At 54.4% G+C, this 19,554-nt stretch overlaps 1 protein-coding gene across 2 annotated transcripts; it reads left to right on the plus strand.

The window, feature by feature from the left end:
* Nucleotides 1-4,970: 4,970 nt before the first annotated feature.
* On the plus strand, nt 4,971-16,951 carry SLC35E4 (solute carrier family 35 member E4). 2 transcript variants are annotated; one of them, XM_012471374.3, is made up of 2 exons: nt 4,971-6,256; nt 14,594-15,890. In XM_012471374.3, the coding sequence occupies exons 1-2, from the start codon at nt 5,638-5,640 to the stop codon at nt 15,025-15,027; spliced, it is 1,053 nt and encodes a 350-aa protein (XP_012326797.1). In that variant the 5' UTR covers nt 4,971-5,637; the 3' UTR covers nt 15,028-15,890. The 2 variants fall into 2 exon arrangements, with proteins under 2 accessions (XP_012326797.1, XP_021521358.1); XM_021665683.2 differs by lacking the exon at nt 14,594-15,890 and adding an exon at nt 16,852-16,951 and having other exon boundaries at nt 5,238-6,260.
* Nucleotides 16,952-19,554: the final 2,603 nt, after the last annotated feature.

The following is a 19,554-nucleotide window of genomic DNA, read 5'->3' on the forward strand; positions in this document are numbered from 1 at the left end:
GGCCTGCTGCAGTGGCCTGGTTCCTCGTACTCCTCAGGTACAGGGGCACGGGCGAGAGAAGGGGGAGGTAACCCCGTGGAGGAGGAGTGGAGGTTGCCTGAGCCATCTCCTGGGCATTGGGGGAGTGATGGGAATGCCAGCAGCGGCAACATCGACTACTCTTTACTTAGCACCCACTACTATTTACTGAGCACTCACTACTGTTTACTGAGCACTCACTACTATTTGCTGAGCACTCACTTGCTAGATACTGTCTTGAACAACTCTGTGAGGTTGTTGATATTTTCATTTTCATCTCTGCTTTCCAAATCAGGAAGCTGGTGCTCCAAAAGATACTCACCCAAGGTCACAGACTAGGCAATGATGCTATGGGAACCTGGCTCAGGAGACACATAGACCCGGCCTGGGGCAGCCTCACAGCTCCTCCACTAAAATACTGAACTTGAGGGCTTCGATGATGATTATAATCATATGGCAAAGCCCCAACTCAACTGAACCTGGGACCCTGGAGCTGGGGTCTCACTCCCTGTTTTTCCTCAAGGCACTTAGGGTACCACCCCAGGCCTTCTCAGCCAAGACATGGGGATCCTGCCTCTCACTGGCTCGGGGGAATGGGGGCTCTGTGCTGACTTCTTGAAGGTGGGGTTCATCCCAGGCAGGCACCCCCTATGCTGCACCCCACCAAGGTTAGGAAGAGGCCCTGTCCTCAGAGGGGCCCTCTGATGAACAGCCCATCAGATCTGGGTCCACGTGCCTGGGAAGAGATGGTGACACACTCAAAGTCCTTGAAGTGGCAAATCAAACCTCCTAGAGCACCAGCTTCAAATATTTAGGGTGGCCAAGCCTGGTGGCTCATGCCTGTAACCCCAGCACTTTGGGAGGCCTCACCTGAGGTCAGGAGTTCAAGACCAGCCTGACCAACAAGGAGAAGCCCCGACTCTACTAAAAATACAAAATTAGCTGGGCATGGTGGCGCATGCCTGTAATCCCAGCTACTCGGGAGGCTGAGGCAGGAGAATCGCTTGAACCTGGGAGGCGGAGATTGCAGGGAGCCGAGATTGTGCCATTGCATTGAGATGTCTATGCCCAGAATTCCAATTCCAGACCTCTGCTTGTTCACTTGCCCATTCTTAATCATGGTGAGGGGCACTTCAGGGAGGGCGAGAGCAAAACTCCATCTCAAAAAAAAAAAAAAAGGGTCTTAGCAGAAAAGGGGGAAGTAGGCAATTTAAAACATTCTTTTATATTGGGCTGGGTGCGATGGCTCACGTCTGTAATCCCAACACTTTGGGAGGCCAAGGATCACCTGAAGTCAGGAGTTCAAGACCAGCCTGGCCAACATGGAGAAACCCCATCTCTACTACAAATACAAACATTAGCCAGGTGTGGTGGTGCACGCCTGTAATCCCAGCTACTCGGGAGGCTGAGGCAGGAGAATCACTTGAACCTGGGAGAAGGAGGTTACAGTGAGTCGAGATTGCACCATTGCACTCTAGCCTGGGCAACAAGAACAAAACTCTCTCTCAGAAAAAAAAAAAACAAAACAAAACAGGCCCTCCTTCTGGGACTGGGAAGCAGGTCAATGTCAGGTCTGCATTTAGATGGCTAATGGCTCCAGAGAGAAGGCCCTTCCACTCACTAAGCCTGTTTCCTAACAGCCATGGGATGGTGTTTTGGTTTACACAGCACATGATCTCATCATAGATCATGCATGGGGAAACTGAGGCCCCAGGAGTGAAAGGATCTGTCTAGGCACATGCAGAAACAAGAGGAGAGGCCCATCCCACAGCCTTGCAGCCCGGTTGCCGGAAATAGATTCTCTGCCTCCACTCCACCCCGATTCTCTGCCTCCACTCCACCCCCACCCCCCGCCATCCCCTAAAGTCTCTCTGCATCACCTGCCTCCCACAGCAGCAGCCTGGGCCTCCAAAGGGCACATTCAGATTTCAGGGATTTGGGGAGCCTGTGGGCAAGGACAGACTGCTCTGGGCTTTTGGGTGGACCCCAAGGAATGCAAAAGAGCCCTCTGCCACTCTCCATGAAGCTGAGTGCCCTAGCCCCCCATTCTTCCACATGGGAATGTCCTCTTGAGAGCCCTGCTGGCTGTTAGTCAAGGCAGGTTAAAAGCTGAGGTTTGGGCCAGGCATGGTGGCTGACACCTGTAATCTCAGCACTTTGGGAGGCCGAGGTGGGCGGGTCACCTGAGGTCAGGAGTTCGAGACCAGCCTAGCTAACATGGTGAACCCCCATTTCTACTAAAAATACAAAAAATTAGCTGGGTGTGGTGGGACATGCCTGTAATCCCAGCTACTCAGGAGGCTGAGGCAGGAGAATTGCTTGAATCTGGGAGGCAGAGGTTGCAGTGTGCTGAGATCATGCCCTTGCACTCCAGCTTGGGCAACAAGAGTGAAACTCCATCTTGAAAAAAAATACTGAGGCTTAAAGTACCCAGGGGTAGTGGTTCCCACCTGTAATCCTAGCAACTCGGGAGGCTGAGGTGAGAGGATCAGCCTGGTGGTGGGCACCTGTAGTCCCAGCTACATGGGAGGCTGAGACAGAAGAATTGCTTGAACCTGGGAGGTGGAGGTTGCAGTGAGCTGAGATTGAGCCACTACATTCCAGCTTGGGTGACAGAGTGAGACTCCATCTCAAAAAATATGTATATATAATATAATTATTACTGTTGCTGGTCGAGGTGGCTCATGCCTGTAATCCCAGCACTTTGGGAGGCTGAGGCGGGTGGATCACCTGAGGTTAGGAGTTGGAGACCAGCCTGGCCAACATGGTGAAACCCTGTCTCTAGTAAAAATACAAAATTAGCCAGGCGTGGTGGCACACACCTGTGATCTTGGGTACCGCCCTCCTCGGCCTTCCAAAGTGCTGGGATTATAGGTGGGAGTCACCCGGCCCAGCCTCTTGGCTCATTTTTGTATTTTCTGTAGACATGGGGTTTTGCCATGTTGCCCAAGCTGGTCTCCAACTCCTGAGCCCAAGTGATCCTCATGCCTCAGCCTTCCAATGTGCTGTGACTACAGCCATGTGCCCACTATACCTGGGCTATTATTTTTTATTAAGGGAAACTTACTAAAAAACTGACAAAATCCAGGCTGGGCGTGGTGGCTCATGCCTGTAATCCTAGCAACTTGGGAGGCAGGGGCGGGTGGATCACCTGAGGTCAGGAGTTTGAGACCAGCCTGACCAACATGGTAAAACCCCATCTCTACTAAAAATGCAAAAATTAGCAGGGCATGGTGGTGCACACCTGTAATCCTAGCTACTTGAGAGGTTAAGGTAGGAGAATCGCCTGAACCTGGGAGGTGGAGGTTGCAGTGAGCCAAGATCACACCATTGTACTCCAGCCTGGGCAAGAAGAGTAAAACTCAAAAAAAAGAAAAAGAAAGAAAAAACTGTCAAAATCCCAAAGATAATTATAACCCTTAGGGGTCCCAGATTTCTCCTCCTCAGGAATGGCAAGGGGGTATGGGAGAGGGGCCCCCCTCTTTGGCTGGCTTAGTTTCCTTCCTACAACCCATTCTGGAGAAATCCTAAATGCCCCCATGTTTTGGTCCTTGGCCTGGAAATTTTCCTGTCTGCACCCCCTGCCCTGTAGCTTAGGATATTCAGCAGAGATTTGCAGGCTCCAGCAGTCGTCAGACTTACAGAGGCAAATGTGACCATGTAAATTCCCGGGCCCACCCGTGACACAGAGCCTCTGATTCAGCAGGCCTCCTGCGAGGCTGGAGCTTTAAAACCCAAGTCCCGTGATTGGGACGGGGGTTGAGGGCCATATTCCGCGCCTGGCCACCAGAGGGCGCCGCGAGCTGGGCTCAGCGGTCCCCCTTTGAGGTCTTGGGTCTCCAGACAGGTTGCTGTCATAAAAGATTTGCTAGTTAGACATCAGGCAAGGGGTGAGGTGGGTCCCCTTGGGCAGGAGCCAAGAGAAGGAAGCCTGACGACAGCAAAGAGGCTCACATTGGTACTGGGCACATGGCTGGGCCTTGGTCCTCCTGCCCCTGGACTCCAGAGCTCAGAGAGGCCAGGGCCTGGACTGGCCTGGAATCTGGATGGACCTCTTCTGCCCTGGGGTGCACTGTTTAACCAACCCTGAGCTCAGAGAGCATCTGTTGTTCAGTTGGAAAAACCGAGACCCAGACAGGGGCAAGGACTCAGTGGCAGCTGCTCTGCCTCCCAGCCCAGGGTTCTATCTTGCCGGAGCTGGGGCACGGGGTGGACCCTAGGAAGTTTTGCTATGAGTCAGCTCCGAGTGCTCAGGGAACGGGACAGAGGTTGCTGGCCCGAGAAGGATGCTGGCCAGCGGTACCTGCTTCCGCAGCTGTGGGTAGCCCTGCCTGACCTCAGAGTGGGCCCCGCCCTGTACTGGGAGGCTGGGGAGGATGCTGGGGCTATGCAGGGGCGATGTAGGGGCCTTAAGGGACCCCGTGATCCAGCTCTGCTGGATGCTGAGGTCCCACGAGATAATTGTGGTCAGCGATCAGGTGGGCGTGAGACTGGTCCTGTGATGGGGGCTGCGGGCCCCTCCTCACTACCCTGCTCCTTGAAGATACCCTGGGCGGCCGTGCGGGATACACACACACAATGTCTCCAGCAATGCGCGTTGATCTCCATAGGGGGCTCGCCTTGGCGCTGGGTGGGGAGAGACCTGGTCCTCCCTGGTGGCAGGGAGAGGCTGACCACGCCAGCTTGGCGGGGGCTTTACTGAGCAGACGCGCAGGCCCCTGGCGGAGGAGGGCGGATGGGGGAATGCCAGGCCGTTGGGGGAGGGGCCGTGGGCCGGAGGCATGGGGCGGGGCGAGACCTCCCTCCCGGCTCCAGGGGCGGGCCCGGACGGGGGCGGGGCCTTGCGGGGGGCTCGGCCCAATTTTCCGGGTGGGGAGCGGGCGGCGGAGGCGGAGGCGGGGCCGAGAGCGCGCGGCCGCGCCCGCCGTGCCGGGCCTGAGCTGGTGCCGGGCGTGAGTCGCAGCCGGAGCTGTAGCCGGAGCCACAGCCGCAGTCAGAGCCCCAGCCAAAGCCTCCGAGAGCCAGAGTTTTGGAGCGCAGACCCTGCTGGAACCGCGCTTAGCTCGCCGCCAGGCACCGGCCGGAGCACCGGCCGTGGTGTCAGCTTACCACCCGGGTACGGTGGGAGGCAGCGAGCCCGCGACTCCCCGGGCTGGGCACCACCAGGCGCAGAGCCCGGATCGCCCCTGCCAGGCCTGGTCACGGCGTGAGCACGCAGGAGTTCCCGGGATCTGGATCTGCGCGCACCCTAAAGACCTGGGGACCAAAGAGAAAAGAACGAGGATTTCATCTAAGGGCATAGCGTGGGCACTAGACGGGGAGGAGAGTGGAGACCACCTGGCACGGGGCAGAGGTGCCTGGAACCCACGCCTGAGCATCGGAGACCCTGGCATCCTAGTAGCTGCGACCTTGGCTCTGCCCTTTCTGAGCTGGAAACACAGCTTACTTAGCTCCTAGACATCGCTGGCAAAGGCCTGGCACAAGCGGTCCTCTCACCTGTGTGAGACGGGGCACGGGGTTGGAGGAACCAAGATCTAGCCTGGCCCCAAGCGGAGCTCTCTGGTGGCCCAGAGGTGGTCACCGGGGAGCCTGCCTCCTGCCCCAGCCCCTCTGGTGCGGATGTGTCGCTGCCCGCCGGAGCACCATGATGGCAGGATGAACTCAGCCGAAGTAGCAGGAGCAGCTGATGGTGCTCGGGCGGCTGGGCCCCCCGAGTGGCCCCCTGGCAGCCCTCAGGCCCTCCGGCAGCCTGGCCGGGCCCGGGTGGCCATGGCAGCACTGGTGTGGCTGCTGGCGGGAGCCAGCATGTCAAGCCTCAACAAGTGGATCTTCGCCGTCCATGGCTTCGGCCGGCCCCTGCTGCTGTCGGCGCTGCACATGCTGGTGGCGGCCCTGGCATGCCACCGGGGGGCACGGCGCCCCATGCCAGGCGGTACTCGCTGCCGAGTCCTACTGCTCAGCCTCACCTTCGGCACTTCCATGGCCTGCGGCAATGTGGGCCTGAGCGCTGTGCCCCTGGACCTGGCGCAACTGGTCACTACCACCACGCCCCTGTTCACCCTGGCCCTGTCAGCACTGCTGCTGGGCCGCCGCCACCACCCGCTGCAGTTGGCCGCCATGGGCCCACTCTGCCTGGGGGCTGCCTGCAGCCTGGCTGGAGAGTTCCGGGCACCCCCCACTGGCTGTGGCTTCCTGCTCGCGGCCACCTGCCTCCGAGGACTCAAGTCGGTTCAGCAAAGTAAGTGCCTGGGTGGCCAGCTGAGAAGGTAGGGGTCTGGGTGAGTGTGTGGCCTGGATGGCCCTGTGAGGGATATGACTGTTGTTCCATTTTACAGATGAGGAAACTGATGTTCATGGCTGTGGAGGAAGCAGAACTGAGACCCAGAGAGGGCCAACAGCTCAGAGAGTTCCAGGCCCCAAACTCAGGCTCTGGAGGCCCAATTCGTGTTTATTTGTTTATTTATTTATTTAGACAGGCTCTGGCTCTGTTGCCCAGGCTGGAGTGCAGTGGTGACATCTCACCTCACTGCAGCCTCCGCCACAACCCAGGTTCAAGCGATTCTTCTGCCTCAGCCTCCTAAGTAACTGGGACTACAGGTATGCAACACTATGCTAAGTTAATTTTTGAATTTTTAGTAGAAATGGGGTTTCACCATGTTGGCCAGGCTGGTCTTGAACTCCTGACCTCAAGTGATCCACCCGGCCTCCCAAGGTGCTGGTATTACAGGCATGAGCCACCACACCTGGCCAGCTAATTTTTTTTTTTCTCCGAGACAGAGTCTCACTCTGTTGCCAGACTAGAGTGTAGTGGCGTAATCTCGGCTCTTTGTAACCTCCGCCTCCCAGGTTCAAGCAATTCTGCCTCAGCCTCCCAAGTAGCTGGGACTACAGGCGCGCGCCACCGTGCCCAGCTAATTTTTGGATTTTTAATAGATTTCACCATGCTGGCCGGGATGGTCTTGATCTCATGATCTCATGATCTGCCTGCCTTGGCCTCCCAAAGTGCTGGGATTACAGGCATGAGCCACTGAGCCTGGCCTAATTTTTTTTTTTTTATTTTAAATAGACACCAGGTATTGCTATGTTGCCCAGGTGGGTCTTGAACTCCTAAATAGACACCAGGTATTGCTATGTTGCCCAGGTGGGTCTTGAACTCCTGGCCTCAGCAATCCTCCCACCTCGGCTTCCTGAAATTCTGGAATTACAAGCCAATATTTAGTGATAGCCAGTGATTGATGCTTTGTCGAGCTGTTTATCTCACTGTATTGTTACCATTTGATAGACAGATGAAGAGGCTTGCCCTGAGCCATGTGGCCAGTGAGCTGCAGAGGCAAGATCTGAACCCAGATAGTCGGACTCCAGGCTTCTACGTGCTGTGGCGGAAGGCTTTGGACCCAGACGAAGGCCAGAAAGCATGGGCCAGGGAGGGAAAAGGAGGGTAAAGCCTTGAGCTGGGATTTGGAAGGTCAGGGGTCAGGCTAAGTCTTCGGAGGGCTGATGTTTACTGGGAGCTACAGTGTGAAAGGCTTAGTGCTGGGTGTTGACCTTGAGTTGACATGACAACCACCAACTTCATCCCCATTTTACAGGTGATGGAACTGAGACTCAGAGAAGTTCATGATTTGACAGGTGGGGCATGGTGGCTCACACCTGTAATCCTAGCACTTTGGGGAGGCTGAGGCAGGAGGACTCTTGAGGCCAGGAGTTCCAGACCAGCCTGGCCAATATGATGAAACCCTGTATCTATTAAAAATACAAAAATTATTGCTTCTAACCTCCAAGAAAGAAAAAAGAAATACAAAAATTGGGCCAGGCATGGTGGCTCATGCCTGTAATCCCAGCACTTTGGGAGCCAGGGTGGATGAATCACCTGAGGTCAGGAGTTTGAGACCAGTCTGGCCAACATGGTGAAACCCCGTCTCTACTAAAAATATAAAAATTAGCTGGGCGTGGTGGCAGGTGCCTGTAATCCCAGCTACTCAGGAGGCTGAGGCAGGAGAATCGCTTGAACCCAGGAGGCGGAGGTTGCAATGAGCCTGGGCAACAAGAGTGAAACTGTCTCAAACAAACAAAACAAAAATTAGCCGGGCATGGTGGCATGCATCTGTAATCCCAGCTACTACTGAAGAGGCTGAGGCACAAAAATCACTTGAACCTGGGAGGCAGAGGTGGCAGTGAGCTGAGATAAAGCCACTGCACTACAGCCTGGGTGACAGAGCAAGACAGTCTCAAAAAAAGAGTTCAGCCGGGTGAAGTGGCTCACGCCTGTAATCCCAGCCCTTTGGGAGGCTGAGGTGGGAGGATCATGAGGTCAGGAGATCAAGACCATCCTGGCCAACATGGTGAAATCCCACCTCTACTAAAAATTAAAAAATTAGCTGGACATGGCAGTGTGTGCCTGTAATCCCAGCTACTTGGGAGGAGGCTGAAGCAGGAGAATCGCTTGAACCTGGGAGGCGGAGTATGCAGTGAGCCGAGATCATGCCACTGCACTCCAGCCTGGTGACAGAGCTAGACGCTGTGTCAAAAAAAAAAAAAAAAAAATTCATGATTTGCACAGGGTCACAGGGCCTCTAAGGATGTGAAGCCTGGTCTATGTGACTCTAGATGCTGGCTCTGATGAAAGAGGGTAGCAGGGCTCTGGGCAGTTTAGGGCCAAGGCTCCAGGCCCAGGCCCAGATCCGCTAGATCATCTGGCTGAGGGTGGAGGCTGCCTTCCCGCCTGTCCTACTGAGCAGCATCTGAGTCACAGCTTCTACCCTCTCTCTGCCTCAGCCCCAGGAGACATAGGGGAGGCCAGGACACCCACTTATGTTGGGGAGGCCTGAGATCCAGCCATACCTTTGCTCATATTTGCTGGGCAACCTTGGGCAGATCAGGATCTCATCTGGGCCTCGGTTTCCTCATCTGTCAGTGGAGGAGCGTTGGAGTTGATGGAATCCAAGGAGCCTCTTGCTGTCACTTCCTGCCCTGAGATCCTGTGACCCAGGCCTGGGAGAAGGAAGTGGGGACTCCAAGAGTGCTAGGCTGGGGTTGATGGCAGCCCACAGCCAGGGAAGATTGAAGTCGGAGTTCAGCCCTGCCCTGGCATATTCAGAGCTGGGACACAGAGGCCCTGTCTCTAACCTCCCTGGTCCCAAGGCAGGGCCAAAACCCAGTTCTATTTTTTGCCCTCAGGTTACATGAGAACTGGAGGCTGAGCACAGGCATGAGCTCTGGGCGTGAGCCTGCACTGGGAAACCTGACCCTGTGGGGCCCTCCCATGCAGGCCACAGGGCTATGAAGGTCCTAACCTCAAGGCCCATGCTGCCCCTGCTGAGAAAGTCAGTGCTCCTCACATAGGGACGCAGGCAGCCGCAGCCTGCAGGAGGCTATGACCAGCCAGGCCTCAGGCACTTGGGCGTGGAGTGGCATGTGCCTGGCATCGGGCTGCATCTTGACTTCTGCCAGCTCCCTCCTTTCTTCCTTGACCCCTGGGCAGGTTGGATCCTTGCTCTGGGTTCCTGCAGCACCCTCTGCTCCCCCCATCATGGCTCCAAATGCCATGTGTGATCGCCATCTGGTTACCTGTCTGCTGCCTGCCAGGCAGATTTGGGGCAACTCTGTTCCTGGCACCTAGCCCCAGGGCCTGGCAGAGGGTACATACTTTGTAAATTATAAGTTTTAAATTTTATTATTATTATTATTTTTTTTTTTTGAGACAGAGTCTTGCTCTGTTGCCTAGGCTGGAGTGCAGTTGTGAGATCTCGGCTAACCACAACCTCTGCCTCCTGGATTCAAGCAATTCTCCTGCCTCAGCCTCCTGAGTAGCTGGGACTATAGGCGCGTGCCACCACACCCAGCTAATTTTTGTATTTTTAGTAGAGACAGCGTTTTACCATGTTCATCAGGCTGATCTCAAACTCCTGACTTGGTGATCCGCCCGCCTTGGCCTCCCAAAGTGCTGGAATTACAAGTGTGAGCCACCATGCCTGCCATTTATTATTTTTTTTTTTTTGAGGCAGTCTCTCTCTGTCACCCAGGCTGGAATGTGGCAGCGCAATCTCGGCTCACTGCCATTTCTGCCTCCTGGGTTCAAGCAATTCTTGCGCCTCAGCCTCCTAAGTAGCTGGGACTACGGGCTCATTCCACCATGCCTGGCTAATTTTTAATTTTAATTTTTTATAGAAACAGGGGCTCACTATGTTGTCCAGGCTGGTCTCGAACCCCTGGCCTCAAGTGATCTTCCCTCTGGGCCTCCCAAAGTGCTGGAATTACAGGTATGAGCCAACATGCCCAGATGGATGGATTTATTGATGGCTCTGACAGGCAAGCCAGTTTCATAGACTGGTTTGGCTGCATGGCTCATGAGGGAGTTTAGGAGGCTGGAGGCCCCACTCACAGAGGGAGCCCTGCAGAGAGAGGAACAGACTAGAGCGAGGGCCTGAGAGAGGTTATTTATTTTGCTTGTTTGTTTATGAGAGAGTCTTGTTCTGTCACCCAGGCTGGAGTGCAGTGGCTCACTGCAGCCTCGATTTCCCAGTCTCAGGCAATCCTCCCACCTCAGCCTCCTGAGTAGCTGGGACTTTAGGCACACCTTCACGCCTAGCTAATTTTTGTATTTTTTGTAGACTTGGGGTTTCATCATGTTGCCCAGGCTGGTCTCCAACTCCTAGACTCAAGTGATTTGCCCACCTCAGCATCCCAAAGTGCTGGATTACAGGCATGAGCCACCACATCCCGCCTGAGATAGGTTTTGAACAAAAGGAGGTTTCTACTGTAAGAGGCTCCAGGAGAGGCACCAGGGCCACATTCAGACTTGAGTGTACATGGCTGATGCCAGCTCCATTCTCAAGAGCAGAGTTTGTGGGAATAGAGGGCAAGTATCTAAAAAGAAAGCTGGGCACGGTGGCTCTCGCCTGTAATCCCAGAACTTTGGGAGGCCAAGGCAGGCAGATCACTTGTGGTCAGGAGTTCAAGACCAGCCTGGTCAGCATGGTAAAATCCTGTCTCTACTAAAAACACAAAATTAGCTGGGCATGCTGGTGCACGCCTTTAATCCCAGCTACTTGGGAGCCTGAGGGGGAAAATCTCGAACCTGGGAGTTGGAGGTTGCAGTGAGCCGAGATCACACCACGGCACTCCAGCCTGGGCGACAGAGTGAGACTCCATCTTAAAAAAAAAGTATCCAGAAAGAGAAGAGCCCAGGCAGCTGTTGGCAGGGCCAGTGGCTTCCCTCTTACCTGGCCAGTTGTAGGCCCAGGGGGTCTGCACAAGGAGAGGGGTTATGCCATCCTCCTACCCACAGAAAGACTGGGAAGTGGGGCACCAGCCTGCTGAGCTTGCTGTCAGCTGGACCCCCCCTGCATCACAGAGCAGGCGGACTCAACCCGTCTTCTGAGCTGTCAGGCTGAAGGGGGAGATGCACTCAGATAGAGAGTTAGCAATGGCAAGAGAGAAGTTCTTGGGTAAAGGTGGTCACAGGTGTTGGGGAGCAGCTGCTTCTTCCTGGGGAGCCCTGAGAAGGCCACCTAGGGGAAGAGGCATGCAGTGATGATGACAATATGTAACCATGACAGCAAACATTTGTTAGGGCCTCCCTAGGTGCCCATACCATGCCCAGCTCTTTATATTGATGGAGGAGGAAAGGGTGATCTGGGAACGGGAAACAGACCCTGCCAGGGCACGGGTGTCAGCCAGCAGGACCAGGGTGTGGGGATCATGCCAGCTGCCGGGGTGAGCCGTTACCACTGGGCATCAGGCCCTGTGTTTGGCACCTCACATGTAGGGGGATGTTGCCACACTACTCACAAGGAGACCAAGGCGTGGAGAGAGGGAGACAGGGTCACATACCCCACGAAGGAGCAAAGGGGACAAGCCAATAGCAAGCAGACAGGGTTTAGAGAAGGGTCAGCTGTTGTCTGCATGTGGCAGAACCTTGGGCATGCTACAATAGAAGGAGAGGTGGCAACAAGGCAGGACAAACAGGCTGACATTTTGGGCCCCCAGGTAGAAGCCAGTCACCTCTGACAGAGAATCGCTACCCTTTCCCTGGGCTGCAGGGAGGGATATACAATGGGTGTGAGGAGATGGGTAGGAAGGTTAGGACCATCCTGCCTGGCTGCTTTGCAGAAGGTGAAATTGGCCAAAGGTGAAGTTCACCTGAAAACCCAAACACCTTCCTGTGATGGGATCTTTAACATGCAAGCCACAGGCAGCTCATAACAGGGCTAACTTTGGAGCCTACAAGCAGGAGGCATTCCGATTATCTGTTCATTTCTAGAAACGCTTAAGCTAGAGCGACTGTTGCCTAGAGAACAAAGCTAAAACATCGGAATGAAATTGAGAGAGAAATAAAATTTCCTATTCTAAGCATAGCCTATGAGTAAGCATCTCTGGCTTTTTGGAAAGTGTGTGTCAGAAAATGCATAGAGCCTCGCAGAGCCTTGGGAGGGGACCTGTGTCGACTACTCATCTCTCTCCACTAACTTGGAGAAGGCCCCATGCCATCATTGTCCTCATGCAAATAATGCCATTTTAGCCAGGTGCAATGGCTCATACCTGTAATCCCAGCACTTCAGGTGGCTAAGATGAGCAGATTGCTTGAGTCTAGCAGTTTGAGACCAGCCTGGGTGAACCAGATGACAAAACCCCATCTCTACAAAAAAAAAAAAACAAAAATTATCAGGGGTGATGGTGCATGCCTGTAGTCCCAGCTACTTGGGAGGCTGAGGCAGGAGGACTGCTTGAGCTCGGAAGGCAGAGGTTGCAGTGAGCTGAGATCTCGCCACTGCAGTCCAGCCTGGGCAACAGAACCGGACCCTGTCTCAAATAATAATAATAATGTCATTTCACCTGGGCACTCCTTTGTGAATTGGCTGGTGATGGCAGGTGTACACACAGGTACAGAGACATACACAGGCAAAGCAGCAAGATCCCCTCTATCTTTGCAAAGTGAAAAGCTTTCCTCTTAGTCCTGGATTCATCTTGACAAGTCCCAGTATTAGCAGAAAAAAAAAAATGCTAATTATTAGTTATAAACAGTGAGTGGGAGCCAAGATCCAACAATGACCTTTTGTTCCCTTGTCACTCCAGTGGTCATAAGTGAATGAAGCAATGAATGGGTCAGCCTTTTGATCCAAACAATTTATTATTTTCTTTTATAAACTCTTCTTTTTTTAATGCAAAGGCCCCCATGTGGCTAGTAAGTGGCAGAGCTGGGACCCTCTGCTGGCCTGCCCCTGTCATGGTAGCTGGAGCTGCAGTGTGGGAATAATAAGGGCTGAGGCCAGGAAAGGTTGTTGGGGTCAGCTGATGCAGAGTCTTCGAAGCTAGGTTAAGAATCTAGGATCTTGGGCCAGGCCTGCTGGCTCATGCCTATAATCCCAGCACTTTGGGAGGGTGAGGTGGGCGGATCACCTGAGGTCAGGAGTTTGAGACCAGCCTAGCCAATGTGGCAAAACTCCGTCTCTATGAAAAATACAATAAATAGCCAGGTGTGGTGGTACATGCCTGTGATCCCAGCTACTTAGGAGGCTGAGGCAGGAGAATCACTTGAACATGGGAGGCAGAGGTTGCAGTGAGCCGAGACCATGCCACTGCATTCCAGCCTGGGCAACAGAGCGAGACTCTGTCTCAAAAAAAAAAAAAAGGACCTAGGACCTTTTTCTTCAGGGCCAGGGCAGCCCCTGAATATTTATTTTTTAGATACAGGGTCTTGCTCTGGTCACTGAGGCAGAGTGCAGTAGCGTCACCCTAGCTCACTGTAGCCTTCTTCTGGCTCAAGTGATCCTCCTGCCTCAGCCTCTCAAAGTGCTGGGATTACAGGCACGAGCCACTGCACCTGGCCGAGTTTTTGTTTTTTTTGAGACAGGGTCTTGCTCTGTTGCCCAGGCTGGAGTGCAGTGATGTGATCTTGGCTTACTGCAACCTCCACCTCTCCTGAGCTCGAGATCCTGCCTCAGCCTCCTGAGTAGCTGGGACTACAGGCACGTGCCATCACTCCCAGCTAATGTTTGTATTCTGTAGAGATGGGGTTTTATCATGTTGCTCGGGCTGGTCTCAAACTCCTGGGCTCAAGTGATTTGCCCTCCCAAAGTGCTGGGATTACAGGCCTTAGTAACGGTTTTTGAGCCACGTGGTTATTGATCATTTAGATATCCCAAGCAGATCATTGTTTCAGCCTGTGGGAGGTGGTTCGAAGTGGCCGATAACAGATTTATTTAGTTTAGTTTAGTTTTTTATGTTTACTGAGCATTTCCCATTTAAGGGCTTTATGTATTCATCTTTTAAAATGTTTACAACAATCCCATGGTTAGGTTTTATTATTACCCAACTCTCTGGGTGAGGAAACTCAGGTTTACAGAGGGTAAGTGCCTCTCGTGAGCCCAGGTCACAGCGAGTCAGGGGGTGGACGCAGGACACAAACCCAGGTGGTCCGACTCCAACTCTTGACTGTCACATTTCAGATGAGGAGCCACTAGCCCTGCCCGAGGGGTCCGGGTAGGCTTCTTGGCGGACCAGCCAAGGGGAGCATACTGGGGTCGCTGGAGGGGGTTGTATCCCTCCGGGTGCTCACGCTGTTGTCCTGTTGCAGGTGCCCTGCTGCAGGAGGAGAGACTGGACGCGGTGACCCTGCTGTATGCCACCTCGCTGCCAAGCTTCTGCCTGCTGGCAGGTGCAGCCCTGGTGCTGGAGGCTGGCGTGGCCCCGCCGCCCACTGCTGGTGACTCTCGCCTCTGGGCCTGCATCCTGCTCAGCTGCCTCCTGTCTGTTCTCTATAACCTGGCCAGCTTCTCCCTGCTGGCCCTCACCTCTGCCCTCACAGTCCACGTCCTAGGCAACCTCACCGTGGTGGGCAACCTCATCCTGTCCCGGCTCTTATTCGGCAGCCGCCTCAGTGCCCTCAGCTATGTGGGCATCGCACTCACTCTTTCAGGAATGTTCCTTTACCACAACTGTGAGTTTGTGGCCTCCTGGGCTGCCCGTCGGGGGCTGTGGCGGAGGGACCAGCCCAGCAAGGGTCTTTGAGACTTGGGGGATCTCAGGAGCCACCTGGGACAGCCATGGCCCGAATCCAACCTCAGCTGTGGCCGTAGAAAGAGTGGAGAACAGGGCCAGGCATGGTGGCTCATGCCTGTAATTCCAGCACTTCCAGAGGCTGAGGCAGGTGGATCACCTGAGGTCAGGAGTCCGAGAACAGCCTGGTCAACATGGCGAAACCTCGTCTCTACTAAAAATACAAAAATTAGCTGGGTATGGTGGCGTGTGCCTATAGTCCCAGCTACATGGGAGGCTGAGGTGGGAGGATCACTTGAGCCCTGGAGATTCGAGGCTGCAGTCAGCCAAGATCCCATACCACTGCACTCCAGCCTGGAAGACAGAGCAAGACCCTGTCTGAAACAAACAAACAAAAAAAGGTGGAGAACAGGCAGTGACCTCTGCTGGGGATGATGGCAGGGAGGGGAGCCTTCTGGAAGGGCTGCCTTGGAGACTGGGATGGGGACTCCCAGGGAGACCTGCCTCCTATGCCTGCCTGCCTCACCCCCGCCACAGACTCTGCTCACCACTGGATGGTGGGTCCAAGCCTGGCACAGTCCTTGTGCTTGTCAGAGTCTTTATTGTGAGTAATATCAACTACGATGCCAAAAATTGCTGGGCAAACTTTAAAGACCTCAATGTATTATGATGACGATGATGATGATTCTTGGCGGTTACACAATCCTTCCTCCTGGTGGGGGGCAGCTAGGAGGCCCAGCGGGGGGCTTCTATCCTGCTGGGCTCCTCTAGGGAGTTGGGGTAGTCTGTGCCAACTCTAGGCAGCTGCTGTGGCCTCACCCCTGGGCCCCCCAGTTTTGGGTCATTTATCTTCAAATACACTATTTTTGCTTGTATGTCTGTGTCATTTGTTGGGGGTATAGAGGGGACATAGAGAGACCCACACAGAAACTAGGACATCTTCCCTTGCCCATCAAGTTCTGTCTAGCCCCCACCCTGAACCCAGCCCCATTCCCTCAAACCCCTCCACTGGCCAAGCCACCATTGCCCATCTTCTGGACAGTGGCAATGGCCTTTCCCTTGCTCTGTCCTGGCCCCTCTACTCCATCTTACACACAGCCCCCTTCACCCAGAGGGATCTCACTAAAACATGCACATTCTGATGCTTCTCACTGCTCCTGGGACAAAGTTAGAATTTCCTACCCCAGACCCTAAGGCCTTCAGGCCCTGGCACCTGCAGCCTCACCCAGCCCATCTCCCTTCTGCTGGGCTCTGCCTTCCAATCTCACCGACCTCCTTCAGTTCCTCGTGATACCAGACCTGCTCACTGAAGCCTGTGCACATGCTATTCCCTCTGTCCAGTCCCCAATTCCTATACAGCCTCCTCCCTTCTCACGGCTTAAACCCTTGCCTGAAGGAAAAAATCCCAAACATGCAACTCTTTAAAAAGAGAACTCCAATCGCTCGAGCCCCGGAGTTGGAGGCTGCAGCGTACTATGATCTCCAGCCTGGGTGACAGAGCAAGACCCTCTCTCTTTGAAAAAAAAAAACAAAAGAAGGAAGGGCTGATGAGGGTCTTGACAAGGGACCATGCTCAGGAGGCTTGCAGGGGTGCAGGGGAGCGGGGGTTCCCACATAGGGAACCTAAGACAGGAGTCCCAACCCCCAGAGCTCCCTGACCCGCTGGCCAGCCTCAGCTTTGTTATTTACCTCTCTGACCCTTTCCTTGGCTCCCGTAACACTTAACTCTCCCCACCCAGCTGCCTGTCCTGGAGACCACCTGTTAAAGATGATAAGGACCCAGGCTGGAGTGAGGACACCTGGGACCTAATCCTGCTCTGCCCACCTGACTGGGAGCCTCCCCTTGCTGGGCCTCAGCTTCCAGATCTGCAAAATGGAACTGATGATCCCTATGGAAAGGATTCGAATGAGGAGCGCTGGGCAGGGCCAGGAGTGAGGAAGGAGGTGATGGCGCCAGCTGGCTCTGCTTCTGTCATGGGGTAGTCACCCAATCTTTCTGGAAACCAGGTGCAAAAGTCTCTTGTTTGTGTGAGGACCAGGAGCTAGACCAGGCTGGGGCTGAGGTCTAGGGAGACTGAAATTCAGGGAGGAATCATTCAGATTCAGTAACCAGAATTCGTCACACAGTGCCAGTCAGTGCTAGGCAGGGCTGAGTGAAGGGCCAGCCCACAGCGGGGTGGGAGGTGGGCAGGGAAGGCCTGGGAGGACTGGCATGGGATTTCCTGGCCCCAGACTCCGCCCAGGCTGGCCTTACAGAAGGGGAAGTGGGCCAGGGCTGAGTCACCTGCCACCCACCCTCCCTGTGACTCAGAGATGCCGCTGGCCCAGCCCAGTCCCTGGGCAGCTTGGGTACCTCTGGCCTCCACTCTCAGGCTTTGCCAGGCAGGACGGAGGGATGGATGGCTGTGGTCAGAGCCTCCTTGGTGACTCAGGACCTTTTCCCATCCAACGGGCCCCCACTGGCATAGCAGAGACCTCCCTGCACCACTGTCACTTCTAGGCCTTGTGGGATGCTTGGCTAATGAGTGAGCCTCACATCAGATCAAAGCCTGTCCCTGATTGTGGGGACAGGTAACTGGGGTTACGTATGACCTTGGAGCTGATTTGTCAACAGATTCGGGACCAGACATTGAGGTGATTCCCCCAAGGTCACAGCCAAAGCCATCCCTATCACCCCACCCAGCAGTGGACACAGAGAGCACTGGATTGGGAGTCAAAAAGCTTGGGTTTGGTGGGACGTGGTGACTCACGCCTGTAATCCCAGAACTTTAGGAGGCCGAGGCAGGCGGATCACCTGAAGTCAGGAGTTTGAGACTAGCCTGGCCAACATGGCGAAACCCTGTCTCTACTACAAATACAAAAATTAGCCAGGCGTGGTGGCAAGTGCCTGTAATCCCAGCTGCTCAGAAGGAGCAGCCTCCCAGGTTCAAAGAATCCTTTGAAAAGTTTTAACAGCCCAAAGAATCCTTTGAACCTGGGAGGCAGAGGTTTCAGTGAGCCATGATCCTGCCATTGCACTCCAGCCTGGGGACAGATCGAGACTCCTTCTCAAGAACAAAACAAAACAAACAAAAGCTCAGGTTTGAGTCCTGGCCCCTCCTACTTAGATGTGACGGTGTCCTTGGGAGTGAAGATCACTGAGATAACATAGTGGGGAGGGAGGGTCCCATTGAAAGGTCATTGTCCCTCCACTCTCTGCCTCTCAATAGTTCTATTGCCTCAGGCAAGTCTCTTCACCTGCTTGAGCCTCAATTCTCTGCATCCAGTCCCTGCTGGGAAGCCTTCTTTTTAGGAAAACAGGTGTTACCTCCCTTAGGAAGCTCTGCTGCCCCACAAGACCCCACTCCATGCCAGGCTGACTTTGAAGCTCCAGCCGAAGCTCACCCCACTTTCCAGGCAGGGCCCAGATTACATCCCACCATCAGGGCTGGATTCTTGTCTCTCTTCTTCACTGGACTAGGCTCCAGGAGGGCTCGCTGCTCTCTCCCAAGCACTGGCACAGCATATGGCATGGAATGGGCAGGAGAGAATATTAGTCAAAAACAGGGACAGCAGAGTATGATGGGTGCACCCGTAGTCCAAGCTACGCAGGAGGCTGAGGCAGGAGGATTGCTTGATCCTGGGAGTTTGAGGCTGCCATGAGCTATGATTGCACCACTGCACTTCAACCTGGGCAACAGAGCAAGACCCCATCTCTTAAAAAAAAAACAGGCTGGGTGCAGTGGCTCATGCCTGTAATCCAGCACTTTGGGAAGCTGAGGCAGGTGGATTACTTGAGGTCAGGAGTTCAAGACCAGCCTGGCCAACATGCTGAAACCCTGTCTTTACTAAAGATACAAAAATTAGCTGGGCATGGTGGTGGGCACCTATAATCCCAGCTACTTGCTTGAGCCCAGGAGGCAGAGGATTCTGTGAGCCGAGATCACGCCACTGCACTACCCTGGGTGACAGAATGAGACTCCATCTCAAAAAAAAAACCCAAAAACTAAAAAACAAGGGCTCTGAAATCAGACTTGTGCTCGAAGCCTCACTTCAGCACCTCTGAGCTGTGTGACCTTGCGCAGGATTCCTCCCCGCCTGTGCCTCTGTGCATTGAGTAGGGGCTGTAGTGGAACCTAACCCCCGACCAGCTTCTGGAGCTGTAATGGAAAAAGTCCTGGGAAGACCGCAGTCTTATCACAGATGCTTCCAATTCCTCCTCAAGGATTCAGATGCTATCTCCTCAGCCTGCTAGGGCACACTGAGAATCCCCCAGGCATGTTCCCGCCGCCCCAGCGAGCATCATGGATGCTGAGTCTCCAGCCCCCCTTGTCCTGCTTCGGGGAAAGCCTGGGAAGCTGGGTCTGTGCTGGGCATCCTGCCATTGTGGACTTCTAAACAAAGGCCTGTCTCAGGCCCTTGCCTGGTGCCTCTTCTACCCTCCCCTAGTGGCCCTCAGATTGTCATTCCAGGGGCCCAGGGCAAACAAGGACTCTTCATGATCCTGGTTTGCCCTGGCCCCCTGGAAGGAGTAGCTCCTTCATGCTACTCTGCCCTCAA

Source organism: Aotus nancymaae, unplaced genomic scaffold (genome assembly GCF_030222135.1).
Source record: "Aotus nancymaae isolate 86718 unplaced genomic scaffold, 86718_ANA_hifiasm-v0.15.2.pri h1tg000076l, whole genome shotgun sequence".
In the NCBI taxonomy this organism is placed as follows: domain Eukaryota; kingdom Metazoa; phylum Chordata; class Mammalia; order Primates; family Aotidae; genus Aotus; species Aotus nancymaae.